Source organism: Coenobita brevimanus, chromosome 1, assembly GCF_032717465.1.
Source record: "Coenobita brevimanus isolate Jiangsu-jjx chromosome 1, ASM3271746v2, whole genome shotgun sequence".
NCBI classification, from domain to species: Eukaryota; Metazoa; Arthropoda; class Malacostraca; order Decapoda; family Coenobitidae; genus Coenobita; species Coenobita brevimanus.
Window position 1 is genome coordinate 65,355,925 of NC_136954.1, and position 23,185 is coordinate 65,379,109.

At 40.2% G+C, this 23,185-nt stretch overlaps 2 protein-coding genes across 2 annotated transcripts in view; one reads left to right on the top strand and one right to left on the bottom strand.

Annotated features, from left to right (window-relative positions):
* Positions 1-7,174: 7,174 nt before the first annotated feature.
* On the top strand, positions 7,175-21,305 carry LOC145400995 (uncharacterized). The gene is made up of 4 exons (XM_080273385.1): positions 7,175-7,264; positions 11,671-11,761; positions 12,368-12,571; positions 21,283-21,305. Exons 1-4 carry the CDS (start codon positions 7,175-7,177, stop codon positions 21,303-21,305), a joined length of 408 nt encoding a protein of 135 aa, XP_080129511.1.
* IRSp53 (Insulin receptor substrate 53 kDa) overlaps positions 20,891-23,185 on the bottom strand; it is a 100,445-nt gene continuing 98,150 nt past the window's right edge. Inside the window, exon 14 of the mRNA XM_080273456.1 lies at positions 20,891-22,847. Within this exon, the coding sequence (XP_080129582.1) occupies positions 21,419-22,847 (1,429 nt within the window). The 3' untranslated portion in view covers positions 20,891-21,418. The remainder of the gene's footprint in view (positions 22,848-23,185) is intronic.

Sequence of the window (23,185 nt, forward strand, 5' to 3'; positions counted from 1 at the left end):
CCTGGATATTTCTAAAGCTTTTGACAAAGTGTGGCACAGTTTCCTGCAATCCAAACTCCCTTGCTGTGGCCTATCATCTTTTGTTCCACTGATTTCCTCATATCTCAATGACAGAGAAGTAAAAGTAGATGATGTATACTCCAATTTCCACTCGTTTAATGCTGGCATGCCACAAGGATCAGTTCTGGTTCCAACCCTATTCCAAATTCATATTAATGATCTCTTATCAGTCACCCATAATCCCACTCACTCACATGCAGATGATTCAACACGTCACAGTTCATTCACACTTCACCACCCATTCACAAAGTTTACTATCTCTAAATCGCAAATCAGTACTGCGATCTCCATAAATCAAGACTCATCTAAGATCACTGAATGGGGACCAAATAACACAGTTTCATCGCCAGGAAAACCAAATATATACAACTTGCTAATAAACAGATGTTGCCTGATTCCTATATTATCTTCGGTGCTACTAATATTCCTATCTCTAAAGGTACTGAAATTCTCGGTGTTTCACTTAACAATGCCCTCAGCTGGACCACTCATGTTAGATGACTTGCTAAAATCGTTTCAGAAAAACCTGGATTATTGTACCGGTACAGAGTCCGTAACTTTTTCACTGACGAGCAGTTAGCTATAATTTACAAGAATCACGCGTGCTCTCAGCTGGAATATTGCTTACCCTAGTGGAGCAGATGTGGAGAGGTTTTGCATTAAAACAACTGGACAAAATTCAAAACAAAGCTGTCAGAATTATTAATTGTCCTGCTATTACAAATGAACTACCTTCCCTATAAGTAAAAAGGACTGTTGCCTCTCTTGCATTATTTTACAGTTACTTTTCGGCCAAATACTCAGACGAAGTTGCATCCATTGTGCTACCTCTCCACGTCTTCTCCCATGCTACATGGCATCTGGTAGAGCTCATGACTGGACTGTCACACTGCCATACTGCAGAACTTCCGCCTGTCGGAATTTTTCTATACCCCGAACTGTATCTCTTTGAAACTCGTTTCTTCAGAATGGTTTCCCCCTAAACTTCAACCTACGGCTGTTCAAGTCCAACCGTTACAGATTTTTTATGAATGGAGGACACCTGTAATCTGGTGTAGCCTATGTATTATTGTTTTATTCATTTCTTTTTCCTTCCTCTGTTCATCTTCTCTATAAAAAACAAAAAGGTCAGTGGCAAATAAAGTACGGTACCATAACTACATCGTTTCAATAGCACACACTGCCATACTGTAGAACTTCTGCCTATCAAAATTCTTTTATTCCCCGAACTGCATCTTTTTGGAACTCGCTTCCCCAGAGTGGTTTCCCCCCAAACTTCAACCTACGGACATTCAAGGCCAACTGTTACAGGATTTTTATGAATGGAGGACACATGTGATCTGGTGTTTTATTTTTTTATTCATTTGTTTTCCTTCCTCTGTTCATCTTCTCTATTTAAAAAAAGGAAAAAAAAGATCAGTGCCAAAAAAAGTACCATGATTCTACATCTTTCAGTAGCACTGCTTCGTAACTGGCATATTCTAGTGTTGACCTATAGTTACAATACTGATTTCAAGGCCAAGTTAGGGCAGGCCGGGTAGCTACAGTAAAAAGAGTAGAAACATAAGTGTTAATACTACCGGTACCCGCCGAAGGAAGCAGCTGACGGATGACTTAACGATAAGGTATGATTAGATAAAAGGGTTATTAGGATTTACTTACACCTGGTTATGTTTACTGGTATGTACCCAGTACCGGTACACTTCGACCAGGTTATGTCTATCTATCTGTATATCAATCTGCCTCATTCATTTATCTTTCTCGTTTTCCCAGTATGTATATTTTATTTATGCATCTATCTGTCTGTCGATCTACCGGTATCCTTCTGTGTCTCTTTGTCTGACTGTTTGTCTGTGTATCTGTCTGTCTTTCAGTCTATTGGCTGACGCTGGGTCCTAAGAGGCACTGCTGTCCAAACTCAGTAACGACCTCTCTTCCCATGACACACCACCCTCCAGGCATTTCCATTTCCACGCCTACCCAGTAACGCATCCCATCAAAATCCCTCACAAGAGCACACAGGCAAGCAGACATCCACTCAATGAATGGTCCTTTAGGGGCTGTCTGGTAACGGAGAAGACCATGGCTATCTTATTTCCATCTTGTCCTCGGTCTCGTCTCCTCCTTCCAACCACATTGCTCCACTGACTCGCTTCCCATGTCAGCCTCTCATGCTCTCTACCTCTCTTGGCCTTCCTCTTGTTTACCTTGCGGTTACCTCAATCTTATAACCTCACCTACACTTCTTCTGTCTGAAGGGAGAAACCTGTACTGTACACTCTTGGTGTCCTCCTCCCAACCAATCCACTATCATACATTCACTCTCCAAGTCAGTCTCTCACTCTCTCTCGGTCTCTCCTTTGTACTAGTAACCTACTGTCACACACTTATAGTCCGTCACTCCATAACATAATCATAGTCTATCACCCTATCACACACTCATTGTCTATTACTATATCACACATTCTTAGTCTTTCACTCTATCACACACTCACAGTATATCACTTTATCACACACTCATAGTATATCACTCCATCATACACACATAGCCTATCACAATCACACACTCATAGTCTATCGCCCTATCACACAATCATAGTCTGTCACTTTATCACACACACACATAGCCTCACTTGCTGTTAAGTACCGTGTCCACCCCCCACCCCCTCATAAGTTCGCCTCACCCTCCGCTTCCACTCATCCCACTCATACACACCCTGTCTCCTTGTCAGTAACTCACTCTTTCCACCTTGTTCTCTGTACAGAGGGAGGGAGGGAGTTGAAGTCTACCCCATTTTCTCACTCTTGCAATCCTACTCCTCTCATACATTATCCTCGCTTCGTCAGTCTCTCACCCTCCATATTACATACGGTATGGTCTGCAAACAGATGTTACTCCCGCTGCGCTTTACATTATGATAAACAAAGAGGCATGGTTTTGAAACAGCCTGCTTTATGCATTAAACCCATCCACCCGAGTACGCCATTTTTATTTCTTGTTGTTCTCTCCAGATTTTAGTGGGGTCAAGGGAGACTTTTCGAACTGCAGGCGTTAGATTTGGCCTTCATTAACACCTTCACTTGAACGAGTCTTTAATATAATTGTTAGGATGTGACCACTAAAAAAAAAAAAAAAAAAACAGTAGTGAAGGGGTTATATGGAGAGTAAGAAGACAACGAGATGGAAACAACTGTGGATGATGCTACGAGGAAGGGAGGGTAGAAACTTCACGAAATGCAACAAAATAAAAGCGTAGTTGGTGGGAGAACGAGGACAGGAAGACCGAGAACGAGGGGAAAAGACGAATGGTACATGAGGGAGGACGGCTTGTAGAGGTACCGACATGTGAAAGATAGGAAAAATTTAACTTCTTGACTACGATGACGTATTGTAACATTTTTACTGACGCTACCACTAAACAAGCCTTTTCTCATTGGGACAGACCTTTAGCAGTCACAGAGCTGACGAAGGCCAACCAATATCTAATTCCTCCGGTTCAAAAAATCTCTCGTATAAGATAAATTAACGTCTCTCATAATGGCAAGAATAAAATAGCGAGTATGATCGGGGTGAGCTGGTTAGGAGCACCCGTAAACAAAAGCCAAGTTAGTGCTAAAAAATAAGGAAAGCCGAGAACGAAGATGAATAAAAAACGGAGTATCAGGCTACTCGACGGAGAGAAGAGAGAAACGCAACGAAAGGTTAACCCTCTCATGGTAGGGATTGATTGACTGAATGATTGTATTAAAATTTGGCGGCGCAAACTGCCAAGGTCATATGAAGCCGGTCATGGTCGGGACAACGCAACAACTCTATTCCAGCTATGGCAAAACGATTCTGTTAAGCTGACTGAGTACGCTATACAGGAACCTGAGAATACCGTATTCATACTGCCACTAAAAACTGTAATGGTCAGGACAACTTTAGTACGGCATTTTAGCCTATATAAGTTAACGCAAGACGATTTCATTCAGCTGTGAGTGAGTCAAAGGAGCCTGAGAAAATTTATAAAAGAAAGAGTATGAAAGTGAAGTCAACAGGAGAATGAGGAAACAAAGTGCGAAAGATGTGGCAAGATATGAGCGTGGGATTACAAGAGGGAGGGCGGCCTGGAGCGGTGATGAGTTGTGAAAGAGGCCGCCTTCACTACCACACACTGCGGAACCTACGACCACAACAACCACAGCTACCACAATCACCAGAAGGGCTGAAAACTATACAGTATCACACTAGTCTGACCACAACTACCAGAACCAACACAGATACAACCATCAACACAACAATGCTCTTTTTACTCTAACTTTGCACCAAAAAAAAAAAAAAAAAAAAATCCATTGCAGTTTACTGCATATAGCCTAGCTCAGTAACACAATTACAGTATTATGGCTCTATATCCTTTCCAGAGCATTTCCTCGTAACAGCACAATTTAGTGATAATTTTTTATTGCGGCACAGCATTCAGGGTGGAGGGCTGGCAATACTTTCAACTCTGCATTCAAGGTGGAAGGATGACAATATTAGGCCAAGTCAGAGTTTTAAAAAAGTACTGTACAACACATAATATTCACCACCATTAAAGACCATTTCAAATTATAGCCTAATTACATTCAGCCACGATTCACCCTCCTCCACACGTGTCCATACTCTCTCACTTTAATCCCATCACCTTTAACAACAGTCCATTACAAAACAGAATTAGAGTTGGAGGCGACTGAGTAAGCGAGCTGGGGTATGGACATGTGTGGAAGGGTGTAAGTAGTGATTGAGTGTACTTCTATTGGAATGCTCTATACTGTTTCCACAACTTCCACGACCATTATCAGTAACAACCATCACAACTCACTTTAATTACTTTCCAACCACAGTTACCACAATAGCCTTCGCCACCAATTTTAATTAGTTAAGATATGCTTATCGACAACACGGGAGCCATTAAAGCAGATAACCATGAGATCTGAGGAGAGGAGGTTCATCGACTGACCTCCCTCTCTCTAGTCTAATCCACCATCAGCCCACTTAACACAATGATACCACACCTTCAGACTACCACAACTAAAGCACGTTCACCTTTGACTGGTAGCGATTTTCGTCCTTTTGCTGCTTATTTCTCACTGTTCAGTGGCAGAATAGCCTATATTACTACACCTCTACATCCATTCCACAGCACAACATCCTGATCAGCATCACATTCTAGTATCTGTCTCTTTTTACAGCTCACTATTCCAGATAGAAAGAAAACATAGATCGTGTTAAAGTGAAGAAGGTATACGACCATTACAACTACAAGCCCTCTCCTGCACCAACAGCCATCATCACTACTGCCACAGCTATCCTTTAAACCTACTATTGCAGCATCCATTCCTCCACATCTACAACACCATCACCCTAACTATGGCGTACCGTACATCTGTCACAGCTATCATCATCACACAACTACCAGCAACCACTAAGATATCAACACGACAACAAATCTGCTACCACACCTACCACCATCACCACCTTTCACTATGAACACTTCCACATCAACAAACCGCCATTTCCACCACAACTACGAAGAACACAACTAACCTGATAGCATCAACCACAAACCTCTACCGGTACAAATAAAATCAATACCCTAACTACAAATCTGCATCTACAACTACCATACTACCACGCTAGTAACCATTATCACCAAATTCATCAACCACTTGCTACCATAGTTACCACCACGTCCATACCAGTAACAGCATGACCAACAACTACCACATTACAAGTCACCTGCAACAGTAACTACCCCAACCACCACATTTACCAGTCACATACTGTCACAACAATATCATTATCATATTAGTAACCACAACTACCAGCATGACCATCAACCCCAACTGCCACATTTAACAACCAACAACTAGCAACAAACATCAACCACCACCACAACTACCAACCACCTGCTACCAACACCGCCACCACCACCACACGTCCCACATTGACCGAAGACGGGGGGACGTGTGGACCGAGGTGTAGCGAGGATTGTCTCAGGGCATCAACAAAGGAGGGAGGGGAGAGGGAAGATCTGGGACGGGAGGAAAGGAGGACAGGGTAGGGAGATGAGAGAGGCGGGAGAGAGAATATCAGAAGAGAAAGGGATGGAAGACAGGGAAGAAAAAGGTACGATTAAAGAAGAAAAGCAGTAAAGGGGGAAAAGAAAGGGGGAGGGAAGGAGGATAGGGAAGGAACAAGAAAGTTTCAATGAGGGAAGAAGAGAAGGAAGAAATGACAACCGAGGGAAATGAGGGAGATATTAGGGAAGAGAAGACAAGCTGGTGAAACTAGGAGAGGGAAGATGGAAAGTGGGAGGGGATAAGCAGGAGCAGAAACAGGGAGGAAAGGGAAGGGGGGGAAGAAAGAAGACTAGGAGAGGGACCAAAGGAAAGCGGAAGAGAAGGACAACGAGGAAAGGACAGGAGGAGAAGGAAGGAGACAGGAAAAGGTGTAACGAGGGGGGCTGGGTGGAGGGGACAAAGAAGTAAAAAGAAAGGTGGAGAGCAAGAAAACGATGAAAAAATATATATATAAAAAAGTAAAAAGGTAAAGGTATCAACACCATACTTACTAACACATGTTGGTAAACAAACAGGTGTGTCCGAAACACGCCGCACGATTAACCATATAGCCTATTTCCAGTGTTCGAAAATTACATGAAAAAAGTGTTCGAACGCATTCATGACAACATGAAAAGTGTCTTAAATTTTACTGCAACTTTAAACAAAGTACTATAACTCGACTTTAAACAGAGACTCCCTGTGTTCAAACGTATCCATCACAACAGGCAGTGTTCTAATCTTAAAGCATCTCTACAATGAAATAACATTGTTTAACTTCAGTTCATAACAGATTCCAAATGTCTGAACCCATTAAAACAGCGTAAATGTCGGACCCAAACATTATACCAGAATCAGAGCAGGAATATTAACACAAAATCAGTGGTCGAATAAAACTGTCAAAAATCAAAGTATTCGAGTGCAACTTTTAGAATCCATGTAATCAAACAAAACCAGGGCAACAGGCAAACAGTGTCCCAACTGAGCATCACCCTCAAGTGTCCAGCGTGAAACTCAAGAGGATGCCAGTATGAAGGGATCGGGGGGACGCACGTTTGAGCTGAACCTTGTCTTCCTAGTGGTAGTGTCACTGCTGGTCGTTCTACAGGTGTATTTACAGGTGAGGCTACGTTAAATAAGGTTCATTAAGGTTTATTTAAAGGTGGGAATATGGGTCACAATACTAATCGCTTTTGGAGATTTCGTAATACTTCTTCCTTACCTGTTTATTCTACACACTGCAGTTCATTAGCCTTCCTGTATGTTACCCATGCAAACTGCCAATATGAAAACTAAATAAACAACATACACGGGAATATTAATGTGCAGTACGCATAGAAATCGCTCAGGAAGAGGCTCAACGAAATCGTCAAAGTCACCTACAATAAGAGCCTATGTTAATGCCAGTTTATTATGGCTGACAAGCCTAATCACACCACCTTATATTCAGTCACCTCCAATGACATTTCCACACCTTTAGCGGATACGGTATTCTCACCCCTAACATATATTATCTGAAAGGTGAGACTTGGTACATTAGGGTCAGAGTTAATTTTTCTTTTTCTTACGGTATATTATCTTGCTTTCATTCTCCTCATAACAGATAATTTCTCACAACGAATATTCTCACAACTTTAACATTTTCTCATTCGTAGCGGATATTCCCACATTTTTAACATATATTCGTTGCATATTGATGGAGTGGATGTTAGTTATTTAAGGTTAGTATGTCTGGTTGGCTGACTGACTGAATAGCCTACTAACCTAAGTCTTCATTAAGTCTTCATTCAGCTCTTTTTGTTTACTAGTAACCTTAAAGAATATTCCCTCACCTCAAACGGATATTCTCTCACTTTGAACAAGGAATGAGCAATTAACAGGTTTCATTATTGTATCCCAGTTCTTCGTCTCCCCCCCCCCTTTTTTTTTTTACTAATACCACCCCATCTCTCTCTCTCTCTCTCTCTCTCTCTCTCTCTCTCTCTCTCTCTCTCTCTCAAACCACCTAATTATCATGCAAATCCGGCTCTTCCCCCTTTATAGAGCCACTAACGCTCCTTACAACAGGCCGTAACATTCGTCTTCAAAGTATGCACTAACCCTGGATTTGCCCCTAAACCCCCACCTGCCAAACGTGTAATCCCAGAGTTCATTCAAACTAGTGACATATAAAAGAAATTCAGCTTTATTTGCGTCTAGGCTATACGTCCATCTACCTACCTGGTACGGTACCCGTCTTCATAACCATGTATATCTATCTATCTATCTATCTCTGTGTGTGTGTGTGTGTGTGTGTGTGTGTGTGTGTGTGTGTGTGTGTGTGTGTGTGTGCAGACTATCGATCTGCCGCGAAAAAAGCTTTCACCCTTCTGCTTCCACCTGCCTATCTATCTGTCCATCTGTCTTTTGATCTGTCTCCTACGTGTCCATTTGTCTAGCCTATATCTACCTTATCAGACATTGTTACTGACGCTTCATTTCTATCTGCTTGACTGTATACCGATCAAAAGCCTGTTTACAGTACCTCCCGTACAGAACAACTACTTCCGCTCCTCTTGACACCTGATAACATCCGTCTTCAAAGTAGTCTTCACAGTTTCCCAAGCTTTGTTCCGCCCCTCCCCCCGATCCGGGCAATTCCAGCATTCATCGTGCGTGGCCGATAAACAAGATAAAAATAAAATGCCTCCAGTATTGTTTAGTTTTACCATTCAGTCAACCTGTCAATCTGCACGTCCATCAGTCTACCTGTCTGTAGTATCTGTCTCCTGATTACGTACCGTATACCACAAACTCCCTTATCTCGTCTGATCTGTCTGTCTAATTCTATATGATATCTATTTACCTTTCTGTGTGCTTGTCTGTCTGTCTCCTGCCTGCCTGCGTGCCTCTCTCTCTCTCTCTCTCTCTCTCTCTCGTTGGTGATTGATGAATTGATGGCAGATCGAGAACAGGTTGATTTCTTTAATATTATTTTCTTGATCATAACTTCGCTCGGATTACTTTTATAGTCAATGGTAGAGTGATTCTCTCTCTTTCTCTCTCTCTCTCTCAGTTCGTCTTCCTCCTTTTCTTTCAGCCTTCTCATTTGTGCTTCCCCCTTTCTTCGTTCCTTCTCTCCGTCTCTATGTCTTCCTTCCTTCCTTCCTTCTCTCCCTCTTTCTTTCTTCTTTCCTTTCTTCTCTCCCTCTTTCTTTCTTTCTTTTTTCCTTCCTTCCTTCATCATTACTTTTATTTCTTCTTCCTCCCATCCCTCCTTCTCACCTTCTTTCGAGCATCACTGTTTCCCTTCTTTTCTCTTAATTTCCTTCACTGCATTTTCGTTGACCTAGTCTAACTTCCTGCTTTCCTTTATTCACGTCTATTTTTCTCCTTCCTTCTAACCACTTCTCTTTCTTCATTTCCCCTTTCTTCTTCCTTCTTATAGCTTCTCTCTTCCTTCCCTCTTTACGTTTCTCCTGATTCCGCACCTTTCTATCCGCGTCCTTCTCTCCATCGTCCCCCTTTCCTCCCCCTCCTTTTTGCCGTAAGTACTTCCCTCTTCCCTCCTTCTTCCGCTATCTACCTTCTTCCTTCCTTCCTGCTTCCCCTCTACTTTCCTTGCCAACATTCTCCCTCTGACCCCTCTTCACCTCAACTATAATGAAAGTTAAATTGTACTCTCAGTCTTTCACATACATATGCGAATGGTCCTCTCTCTCTCTCTCCCCCCTACCCTTCCCTGTTTCGTTCCCAGTGACCCCTTATGAGGCGGCCTTATCCCTCTAACGACCGCCAATGGGTAGTAACGATCTCTCTCTCTCTCTGTCTTTCTGTCTATCTATCTGTCTACCTACCTATTTATCTACCTATCTGTCTGTCTGTCTATCTATATATTATCTTTATTATCTATATATATCTGCTTATCTGTCCTACTGTACAATGGCTGTTGGCCTATTAGTAAAAGCCATCACTACAAAAGAATTAAGAACCACGTTAATGTGAATAATTGTACTCGATGCAGCTGTGGTACCTTAACTTTCAGTCTTTAAGTTGAATCAAATCGTCTGGTGGCAGCCTGATTAAAATTACCGTAATAAGTCAGACTGAATAAGTTAAAGTTCAATACATCAGGTTAATCTGGCGAGACACCTGTAGTGACGATGCAGATTTACAGAGGCTACACGTAATGTTTATTTGGCTGTATACGAAGCTTCTCGACGAGTGGTGTTGCCTCAGGAACCTCCTAATTACAAGTACCGGTATAATCATCAACCCCTTCCTCCGCCTCTCTCTCTCTTCCTTTTCCTTTCTTTGCTAGCCCTCTCCCTCCCACCTTTTCTTGCACTCTTACCCCCTCCTTATGCATCCGTCTAACTATAGGCTATCTACATCTGCAGGTATCTGTCTGTCCATCTCCGTCCATCTACCTATATACAAACATACATACATACGGTACACAGCGGTACATCTAGCTCTATATCTGTCTATCTATCTGTATAGTCTTAGGTACCTCATATTGTACTCTTGCTACCGACAGACGATTATATTCAGTCCTGAGTAAGTACCTCATATTGGAGGATTTAAAATATTCCTTCAACCAACTCCACCATCTAAGCTAAAATACCCAAAGACATGGCACAAGATTAATCAGGGAGGGAGGCAGCTAAAACCACAAGATTTTATTCATCTGAGAGCAACCCTACCGTCCAATTAAAAAAAAAAAAATCTAGTCTTTCTTTAATGGCTAGGCTATACACGCGATTCAGTTAGGGTAAGAAAAAAAAAATCAACCCATATCAGAATCACGCTGACACCAGACAGTTTTATTAAGCTGATATAAACCCTATCGTCCAAGGCTTAAAAAACATATCTAGTACGTACCTTTTTGACCTGTACGCACTTAAAAGAACGCTACGTAAAACTAATTTGACCCTATATTGTAATTACACTACGATAACATCAGCGCTTGTCAACCCCACCAACAGAACTACTAAATCCCCAACACCATACGATATTATCCTCACCAAACGCACCAATAAAACTTTAATCTGATATTATGGCTGGACATTAATCGGAGGTGCAGGCAGCTTAGTCAGGCCGGATTCGGCCAACTTTATATGTCGGGCCAACTTTATATGTCGACCGTGTAACAAGACTTCGAGTGACAAATGCCTTCCGAATGTATTTTATTGTGAAAATGGACTTACGGGATCCCCCCCCCCTCTCTCTCTCTCCCCGTTTCTTGTTCTTCGCTTAACTTCCGTCTTCTAACCCACCTACCTTTCTCAATCATCTCTCTTCCTTTCTAATTATTCATCACCGTACAATATATTTTTCTTTCACGTGTTCCCTACAGTCTCTTCCCCCTTCTTCTTGCTTATCTTGTCCTCACCTAAGGTCTCTCTCTCTCTCTCTCTCTCTCTCTCTCTCTCTCTCTCTCTCTCTCTCTCTCTCTCGTGTACCTGCCCACCTCGTTATATTTTCCTTTATTTTCCGTTTATAAATCATATAATTAATCTTTCGGTATTTTTCCTGCCGACACAGCGGACTCAGCAGCGTTTACATCTGAGCGAGAGATCGGTGGAGCTGGAAGGAGACGAAGGATGGAGGGAGCCAGCACAAGTGGATAAAACTGGTAAGGGAAGACATATTACAGAAAGATATAGACAAAGATAGACTGGTAGACAAACAGACAGAAAAACAGGCAAATGTAGACTGACAAATAGACAGACGAAGAGATGGAGGAATCGGTATGAAGAAATGGATGGATAGGTCCTGGTAGGCTAGAGAGATACCCTAACGAATTATATGGTACCTTGGATTTGCTTTCAGCCTAATTTATTATTCCTTTTCAAGGCAGTATCCGGGCTTGTAATTATCCTCAGTTACCAAAGAAAGTGCCCTGTCATCATCCTTTTCAAAGCCTCTCACCCAACATATCAACGAATAATTTAGTTTGTCATCTGGTCTTGTAACTCAGCTCTTTAAATTCATTTGTCTGTATCCAAGGTAATTTTTTTTAAACAATTCCGTTATTTTCGTCATAAAATGGATAATATTTACCATTATATTCTTTTTTCCTACCTTCCAATCACACATTTTCAGACGAAGGTACTGTACCAAGACCTCTCGCGCCCTAACAGTCGGATTTTTTCTTACTGTTAATAGGCTTTTTGTATTTTAGCTTTCATAATCTGATGCTATGTATTTATTTATTTTTGTAACACCCCATTTCCACCAGATGTTACGGACAGTGCAGCTGTCAATTCCATCATGGCTGCTCCTATGGTTCCAAACATACGCAAGTCCTTCCCCAAGCGACGGGCGCCTTATGTGAGAAAAGGGAAGAACAAGAGGAAGAAGAACAAGAACAAGAAATACCAAAAACAGGAAGGAGAGGGGAGAAGACTAGGAGAGGGAAGGAGAATATGGGAGGGAAAGAGAGGTCTGGATGGAAGAGGTGGAAGAGGAATTGGACACGGAAACAACAATGCGGGAATAAACAAAATATCCTTTAAAACGGGAAGGGGAAGAGTGGGAAGCGAAAACGGGAACAATAAACGCAAACATAAACAAAATAACCTTTAATACACGAAGAGGAAGAATGGCCAACGAGAACGGGACAAATTGCGCAGGAACAAAGCCTAGCTCCACCTCTCGTTCCATAATAATTCGTTCACTTAATCACTGCTTTCGTCCACTTCTTCCCCTTGACATTTCCCGTCAAGACGCACAAGCTGGCCATGTTACAAAAAAATCAGTTCCTCCTTACAAAGTTTACATCACTTGAACAATAGGCTCATTTGTTGCTTTCTTTTCCCCACATAATAACGGATAAATTTCAGTTATGAATGGTGTTAATTGGGTAACTAAACCAATCCTAGCCTATTAAAAACTGTGTGCTGTGCACACAATACAGACCTCTCGGCATCGGACAGGATTTGCTTATAATAAATACATGTTAAAAAAAAAAAAAAAATGATAACACTACCATATTGGCTAGGCATATCTTTACGAAAATTACTACCGGTAAATTTCATATAAATCGTCTACATATTGACCATGCCTACTTTTAACAGGACTTCCTTAATATTAATTATACCATTAATATAAGCACGAAAAATAATGCATAACTTCTATTCGCCCTAACTGCCTGCCATCATCAGGGACAAGCGGTACCGGTTATTTCCGGTACTTTCATTCTCGCCACTGTCTTCAAGTACAAAGCACCTGGTAATGCAAGAATATTCTCTTTTAACTCCTGCCTAACACATCACAAAGCTCAATACGCAAGCTTATAAATATCAGTTTATGCGGTTCATCTCACAGGGAAGTCGACTTTTACAACTCGCATGCTTATAATACTGCTCTCACTACCTTACCCGTAATTTGCTTGTCATAAACACGTAGACCTATATACAGTACACCCATACTTAACCGGGAAATCATATTGTCAGGTGGAACTGGAATTTTACTCCATGCTCCTTTAACCCCGAGAATCAGATGACGATATTATTTTTTTCTACTTATCTTTTTATATTTCTTTAGCAATTTTATTTAACTGAAACGATTCATATACACTGAAGATATAAATGAAGGCTATATCAAACCCCCCACTTCGAAATGTCTCTCCAAAGTTCAATAAAATTCTGAAGGTAATAATATTGATAATATACAACAGCTAATAATAATACTAACAATAAACAATGAAACATATTGTGGGTGAAGGGGGTTAACATTTGCCATCAAAGGGAAGCCAGGGGCGGTGGCAACGTGTGGGCGGGTGGACTAATCTCCCTTGTAATCTTACATCCTTTGTCAGGAGACACAGCTGCTTTGCATCCTTTGACTCCTAGGATTTCTCACAGCTGAACAGAATTATCTGGCGCCCGAATGCGTCCACAACATCTGTGCGAAATACTCGTAACCTTCACGGAAATATTTACAGGCTACGAAACTTTCCTGTACACCGAAACCTCTTTAATATTTTGTTTTATATACTGAATAAAACCATGTAAACGTAAACTAAGACTATGACCTATAAAAATTATTATTAATTATTATTATTATTACTATATATACCGGTATGTACAACGTTCAGGATACTTATATTTTTAATACCGGTATGCAGAGTTGTCAAAAATGTCATGCAAGAGAATATTAACGTTCTCTATGCAGAAATCAAATGATAAGCAAGAGGAAGAGCACACGGCTCTGCTCTGAGTTTAGATATCACTTCCTTAGTCAAGTAGTTTAGTTGATAAGATCGAACTTCCACTTCCCTCTTGCTTACTGGACGGCCTTGGACGATATATATATATATATATATTTTAGTTGGCTTGTATCTACAGAGTGGCATATGTGTCTGGATCTTTCTCCTTTGTTTTGGGTTCCATCACTTTGTTTGGCTGAACTGGTTAGGCTTGGCTTGGCTGATTATGATATGCTAAGTGGACTTGTTATCGTTAGTGTTGATTGACTGAGTCAAGGCCACGTAGAAGCCATTTAGGTGATTTGCGTTAGTTGCCTCGCTCAGATTAGGTTAATTAGGTTCGTTTTGCTTAATAGGCCAATTGTTAATTAGGTCTTTCATTATCAGTGTGGTTAGGCTAGTCAGTTAGAAGTTAGTTCATGTGGCTAAGTTTTGACTGATGATTAGCTTATATCAGTTAAATATGATTTTGTAAATCATTGAGAAGGTTGGCTAGATTGTATTAGGCTTGGTTAGAATGCGGTAATTTAGGTGATGTGATACGGTTATGGATTGGCTAGGTTTCATTAAACTGTAAATTTATATTAGGCTGGTTCTGGTCTTTTAGATGGTGGATTAGAGAGAGAGAAAGAGAGAGAGATTTGTGGCAAGCAAGCAACAAGTGTCACAAGCAATTTAAGCTGCTTTACTCCGATGACACTTTTAACCCTACTGTTACCACTGCTGTACTAGACCAGTGCTCTTCAACCTTTTTTGGCGTCGTCCACCCCAAGTGTTGAATTGGTAAAAGCTGTCCACCCCAATCGGTTAACTGTATAATCCCATGATCCTAACCTTACATATTTAATTTTTTATACTCTTGAATGTACAAATACGTAGGCAAGTAAAAGCAATATACAAATATATATTTAATGTTCACACTTTGTGATAAATCTGAAGGGGAAAGACAGAGAAGTTAAATCTTGTATAAATTTCATTGTACAGTGTATGCATTTCGAGATAAAGCTGGATTAAGTGCTCGTGAGCCACAGAAAAATCAACATACGGGCTATCTTTGACTACACATAAGTAAATTCTCCACTTTTATTATATTATTTATTTCTTCTTTTTTATTCTATCCATATACGGTAATGGTCTGGTCCACCCTCTGTCCACCCAAAGAAAGCTGTCCACCCCATACTGAATTTCGTCCACCCTAAGGTGGACCGTCCACCCAGGTTGAATAGCACTGTACTAGACGATTTTATTTAGATTACGGGAGGGTATTTTGCAGTGAAAGAGTTTCAGAAGGCTGTATATAATCACCCCAGGTCGAAAAGTTATCCGAAGCTAACATACGCAAGTCGTCAATGGATTAAATGAGTCCTGTCCTATATTACCGTCCTGCTTACCACCACCACGTTTCTCCTCCCTCCACCCCAAGTTTCTTCGATTTCGTTCTCGTTTCATTTGTTATCGTTCACCATCGAGTTTCCTTTTCGCTAACGGTCACAAGCTTAATATTTTTGTACTTATTCATCTCGTTTCATTTCCTTCATGAGTTTCGTTTCTTACCGTTCTTTCGCTTAAGTTTTCCACTAAAATTTCTCCCTTTAACGCGTGCTATTTTTCTTTCATAATACAAATTCTATCCATTTCGTTCGTATCGCTTCGTTTTTTGTTTTTTTTCTATGCTACCTCAAAGTTCTTTCACCAACGATTCTTTTCTTTCCGCAACGCAGTTTGCACCTGCTAATTCTATATTACGATCAAAGGTTCCTGAAGAAAATAACTCTTAGGTTTGTAGATATATGATCGCATCACATATTGCGTACCCTGTGAACCTACATTCACAGAAAAATGCATGGTAAAAGACAAATTACTGATAAACAAAACAGGCCAATATCGGTGTCACGTGCGTCAAGTTAGAGGCAAGGTTTAATGTTCGAGCATGCTCGAGGTACGTGGGTGCGCTCAGCACATGAACATAATTATGAACTTCTTGCTGGAAGTACCCATTAAATATGAATGCAAACGCAAACCTCCAGCACGGAACCTAGTGCATAGAACACTCACATGCGCTAAGTTTAAGCATACCTTCGGTACGTGAGTGGATTGAACTGAAAACATGTTAATGCTGTCAAGACATTTACAAATTTGCACCACCTACTTTATGTAGTTTCCTGATGGATAAGACAACCGACTACCTTCCTACCACATAACGGTGTACTGTTTTGTATTCCATATGACCATTTTGTGTACAACCAGATACTTTCAGCTTGTGCAGGCACTGTTCATACTATTGAGCATGCTCACTGCGACTGACGCATGAGCATTGAGTGCAGCACAGATCAGCATGGAATCACCTAGTGCCACGAACCAGTACTTATGACTACGTGTAATTTTATTCTTAGACATCTTTCATACTATAACAGTTATCCCACTGAGCTCTATAATATGCAGAGGCTATCTGCGCAGCGAGCTTGTAGCTTTGGCCGCCACATTGAAACACCATCACTTGTCGCCTCCACCTTGGAAATGCAGTTGGATCACTGTTCCTGGCTTGCTGTTTCTGTTTCGCTATTGCTTACATAAGCTAAGCAGTGGGCCATGGCACTGTATTTTCCGAATTCATCGGCTGATTTCAAAAGACGTGGGCATCGGTGGTGCAGATAAACATCAGCGCCGCCCTGGGTCCCTGGCGTCTGTTACATAAAATATGTGGTCCTACCTATGAGAAAGCCTCTCCATACTATAGAGCTCAGTGAGTTATCCACGCAACATAACCACTCACTTCAGAAGATAAATCTAACCCATTGATATCGGTATATTAATCTGCACATTAAACTCTTACAGGATTGAAGCGCGTTTGTTTGACCAAGATAACATCAGTTAATATTGGGAGTATATAACTTTACATTGTTACTTGCCTCTGGCCAATTCAGGGGTCGACCTGGGATTTCCTGCTTTGTGTCAGGTAACTGGACACAATTCCTGACATAAACAACCACCAATTTTCACGCAATGAAACGTTGCACTTCCACCGTCCGCGAGACCTGCCGCCTAAATGGTCGATGGTTCTTTTTCAGATTCTGTACAGTAATAATTATACACTTTCAACTTGCTCAATTCTCTTATCTAGATTTAGAAATTTATTGGTAATGGTAATTTTAAAAAAATGATTACGTTTGCATTATTTTGGTATTTATACGTTTTCGTAAATAAAGGAGGCACCAAAATTTTGGGAGCTTCCCTTTTGTTATGGACTGCGTAGGTTTAGAGTACTTTAATGCAAATATACCTTGCAGCACGTGTGTGTGTGTGTTCTACAAATACAGTAGCTTCTAAAGTACTGTACCATATTCAGCCATTACTCTTGAAACACTGACTCATGGTAAACCTGTTATGATTTTTTTTCCATTAGTTATTAAATGATGTCACTAAAACTGACATCACATAATAAGCAAAAGGTCCACAGACAGCTATGTGTTATACATTTATTGATTTGAAAGCCTTATGTGATTACTGAGTTGTATACAGTAGAATTTAGCATTCATCTACATTTTTTCACACGAAATTCAGTGACACTCACTATTGTTAGTGCCACTCCTCAAATGATACAGCATCCAGCAGTAGATAGCTAGATGTATAATATATTCAATTATACTTTGTCTTGCAATTGCATGGCTAAAATGCTTGTACTGTACAGCATAACCTTGCAAGTAGTGATGCCGTGCTTTAGGTGAAACCATACTAGGCACATAATAACCTTTTGAGCTGAATAAAATTGTTGGGTAATAGCCAGAAAAAAAATGAACTGCAGATCTTGCGTTAATAGGGATCAAATGAGAAGTGCCATTCCATGTGGGCCAATCCCCAATGCCTGAGATTAACCAAATAATTTTACTTTTTCCCCAGTGATCTATGAAAATAAGATCCCCAGTAAAACCTTTCCATAAGCAGCCTTCTTTGGTCTTCCGTTTCGGTATTAGTGCCCAGTAAATTATGCAAAAATTGCATACTGAATCTATACAGTAGATGATCTGACAATTGTTAAGTTCCAGTACCAATGACATTAAAAAAAAAGTTGATATGTTAGCACATATTTCCGATACATCACTATATGAGGAGGTGAGGAAGGAGTGATTGTGTGCTATACCTTCACTTTAAAAGAAAAATTACTTGATTGATAATATGTCAGTATTATAGTGTAGTCAGCTATTCATATGGAAGAATTATCCTGTAGTCATACACCCAAAGAGGGGTCCACATCAGGCCAAAACTGCCAAATATTCCCAATAAATAACTTTACCAATTGTGGGTATACAGTAGGTAACTAACTTCAGAATACTGTAACCACACAGTACAGTATATAACCAACATACAGAGTACAGTACACAAGTTATAATAAAGGATCATATTATAGGTGGCATAGGAGGCTTCATGACACCTCTTCCTTAATAATTTACTTTATATACAGTACTACACCTCGACATTCTCATTTGTGCTGTTTATATCATATTAATATCAGCTTAGTCAGTATCATCTACATACTGTATATTAAATTTTTGTTTTGAAGGTCTCCACCATGCTTGAATGTGTAAGACTTTTATTACTTGTCAGTGGCAACTAACCATAACACTTTACAGTAATGTACAGTATTTGGTTCCAAGTAGCCATAGCACCAGTGTGCCACCATGCAGTTTCAGCAAACTTTTCAATAGCCTTATGACTTTACTTTTGCAAACCCTTACCTTGGGCATAAGTTGGGTGGAGCAGATATGTCTGTGTAGCAGTCTTATCTCAGACTCTCTGTGTTTAAATGTGATTGAGTCCCGTGCCTATGTAACGAGTGTTGTGCAAGAGGCCAGCTACAAGGCTTTTGGCCCCACATCACTCACACAGTAGTACCTCTTAGGGATGATGATAATGTCCACATGTTACCTGCTACAATACTGAGTTATAAAGTGCAGAATCCTGTGCTAAGCAATAGGTGTTGTGAAATTTTTAAAGATAATTAGAACACAATCCAAAGTACCATACCTGACTAACTACAGTTCCTTCATAGGCTCAGCTTTTATACAGGTTACAGTATGTGCAGTTGTGATCAATAATTCCTCCACACAACTTGAAATTGTGCCAGCTTTACAATCTTAAGATCCGCTACACTAATCAAGCATGCACACAGTCTTCATTATTCACCAGGCATGTATTCCAAAATATCACGACTTTTCCCATATAACTGGCACTGTAAACAGGAGGGAAACTAGCTAACGAACTTGATAGGTAACACTTATAGCGGTGAAAAAAAAAAAAAAAAAAAAGAGTAATTGTAAAGGGCTGACCGATTAATACCTTCATTATGACTCTATTATAACTGTTGCTATCTCCAAACAATTCTATCATCTTGCAGAAGCAGGACTAAAACACTCAAGTTTGCAGAAAAAAGGGGGTTAATTAAGGTACATTTTACTACATTACACAACTCTATGATGTACACTTATGTCTTGGCAAATAACCCAAAATTATTTTTGATGTAAGTTTATTTGCAATAAAAGGGGTCAGTGGAATATTAATACTACGGTATTTAGACATAATCAGATGTATTACTGGGTATCATTTTTTATCATTAACCCTGTCAGTTAGATTGTCTTTTCTAGTTTATTCTAGTTACCTCAAGATGCTTTTATTCAGCTTAGAAACTTTCACCCATACTGAAAGGTTTAATGAAATCTACATCAAACTCATCTAGTCTGAAAAGTCTATCTTAAGCTGAATAAAGCAATTTGAAAATAATGAGAATAAAATGAAAAATATGTCATCTGAGTGAAAGGGTTAATTACACAGCATCAAAATATATACTTGTACCCATAAATATGGGCTTAATTATTGCATTTTATTATCTGTACAATATTCATATCACTTAATATACTGTAATTTAATAAACTGAAGAATATTATACATCTCTTGTTTTATCTTTTTGCACCTTGCCTAAAAATGTTCAGACAACTAATATATGTTAAAACATCTGTACAAATGTACAGTATTAACATATGTATGGCAGATTGCTAGTAATAATAAACTAGTATAATAATAAAGAAACAAAAGAAAATACTATAGGCTACATGATGCAACTTACTTCAACTAATAACCATCTTTTTAATTACATTATCTACATAATTAACCAATTACTGTGCTAAGCTATTATACATACTAATAAATTCCGTACTTAGCCTAAAACCTTTTATATTACAATACATAAATGAATATATAAATAACATGGAAACCACTCTTAAGGCACTTGTATGTTAAATATAAAACAATGTATGAGCAATATTTAAGTCTTATAAATCCCTACATAACCTCTAACTTATATAAAATACATTACAACACTTCTGTAGTTGTCTCAAATTGCAGTTACATATTTACAGATTAAACAGAACAGATACACTAAGAGCAAAGAGTTTTTCTATCTACAGTACAGTATAAATTATCAATATTGATCAATAAAGAAGAAGGTCTCATATTTTCCAATACATAAGGTACCTGTATAAAGTACTAAAGTGTGGCATGTTAAAAAGTAAAAGTCTCTGTTTCATAATATGCATAGCCAGTACAACAATGACATCAAGAGCTGTCATGAAACCTTCTAGTCGATCGCTAACACACCACTGGAAAATAATTATACAGATGCCATCACTAAACAACAATTCTGTAGTAATGTACTGTATTTCTGTACAGAAAACATCACTGAATTAAAGAAATTATCACCACCTCATGTCAAACATAGCCAGGATGTTGCCAAAATCCTTATGAATCAAACATGGGGCACATAAGTGCACCTATCATAACAACCAATACATTTTTAACTGTTAACCTTTTCAGTCTGGTGATATATTTTTTATTTTAATCAGTCCACCACGAGATAATCTCATTCACCATAAAAAAGCCCATTCATATTGCAGGGGTCAATGAGAGCAGTCTCTGATTGCTCCAGTTTGTAATGTATCTTCTGAGCTGAATAAAGCTGTCTGGAGATAAGAATAAAGCAAAAAATATATCCTCAAGATGAAAGAATTAACCAGGCAAAAGCAGGATCTTTTAGACATCAGCCACAGAACCATCATCCCCCCACAGGTCATACCAAGGCCCACACAGGTTGCCAGTGGTGAGGGAACGCTGATCCAGCTGAGCCGCTCCCTCTGGACAACGCAGACGTCGGTTTAAGAAATCTCCATAGTTGAAGATGTTGAAGTCATCCCTGTAAATATTTGTACTCTGCTGTTTCTGTCGGTTTAAAGAGTCCTGGGGGTGCCTGCTTTGAGAATCCTGGTGCTGTCTGTTTGTAGAGTCCTGGTGTTGTCTGTTCAGGGAATTCTGGTATCGTTTGCTTAGTGAGCCTTTGTGATGTTTGTCTGGCAAATCCTGCTGCTGTCTGCTGGGAAGATCCTGACTGCGTCTGGTCAAAGAGCCCTGCTGGTGCCTGCTGGAGAGCTCAACAGTTGGCAGTGGGAACTGAGGCCGAGAGGACTTTCTTCGAGGGGGGACTGGAGGACTATCATCAGAATCTGGTTTGCGCAGTATCCAGTTTTGCTCTTGATGAATTTGCATCCTTGACTTATGCTTCTCCTCCTCTGTCCGCCTGAAAGATCGTGTGGGGGATCCTTCAAGTTTTCCTCCTCTCCTACGCAATGCAGGTGGTGAAGAGGATGGTCGAGGAGAAGCCCAAGTAAGAGAGCGACACACTTGCCTTCTTTTAATTGTTCTTAACTCCCTGCGATGATCACTGACTACCATGTACACCTCCTCATCTTCCTCTTCTTCACCCTCTTCACTATCCTCATTCTCTTCACTGCCTGTTAATGTACTGTTCCCAGAAGAGGAGTTCTGGGACATGAATTCCTTTGGGGAATTATCTATATGCTTGCTGGAAGCACTCTCCACTGACTGTTCACTGTTTGCAGGAAAAATCTGGGGATCATTTGGCAGAGGCATGGGAGGGCGGGAGGAGGCGGTGCCATGATGGGGAGGTACTGGAGGAGGCTGGAAGGGTGGAGGGTCTGGCAGAGGAGTGGCAACATCCACTAATGACTCGTGTTTCCAATCTCCAGACCAAACATCATCATAACCATCATCTGGCTGGCCTGTGCACGACTCCACATTCAAACACAGGAGAGATGAACTCCTTTTTAATGTCCTCCTACCCTTCTGAGCTGCAATCTTCTGAGCACAGGGAGAGCGGACATTGTTTACTTTTCTACGAGCTATAGTAACAAAATGCTCAACTGAGAGAGAGGGCAAAGATAGATCACGATGTCGAGGTGATCTTTTACAGCCTGGGAGAGTTGCTGACACCTCATTTGGGGTGGAATTCATGAAGCGTGAGTTGTGGTCTGTGAGCTGAGAGGTGGGGCAGGCGAGGAAGGAGGAGCAATCAGTTGATAAAGATACCTGCTCACTCTCCAAGGTGAAAGCTGAGTTTGAGCTGACCCAACGTGAGCTGAGAGCATTCCTGCTCTGTGGATGGGGTCTGGCAGGAAGAAATAATAAGAAAACATAAAAAGCAACAGTAAACAAAATACTTAATGCAACAGGATAAGAAACTGTACTTGCAAAAAGGACTGGTACCAAAAAACAAAAGACAAACAAACAAACAAACAAACAAGAAAAGATACTGCAGTGTGTGAAATACATGAGAAATACAATTATCCATTCTGTGCAGAATGCTGTCCAATTAAACATACAACTGAATAAGACTGGATTTATTAATGAAAATACAAAACAAAATTGGGCTTAGAAAAAAAGAATGCAAACATCATTCTTACTGGAAAAAAAACAGAAAATCCCTATGGCTAAAAAAAAAAAAAA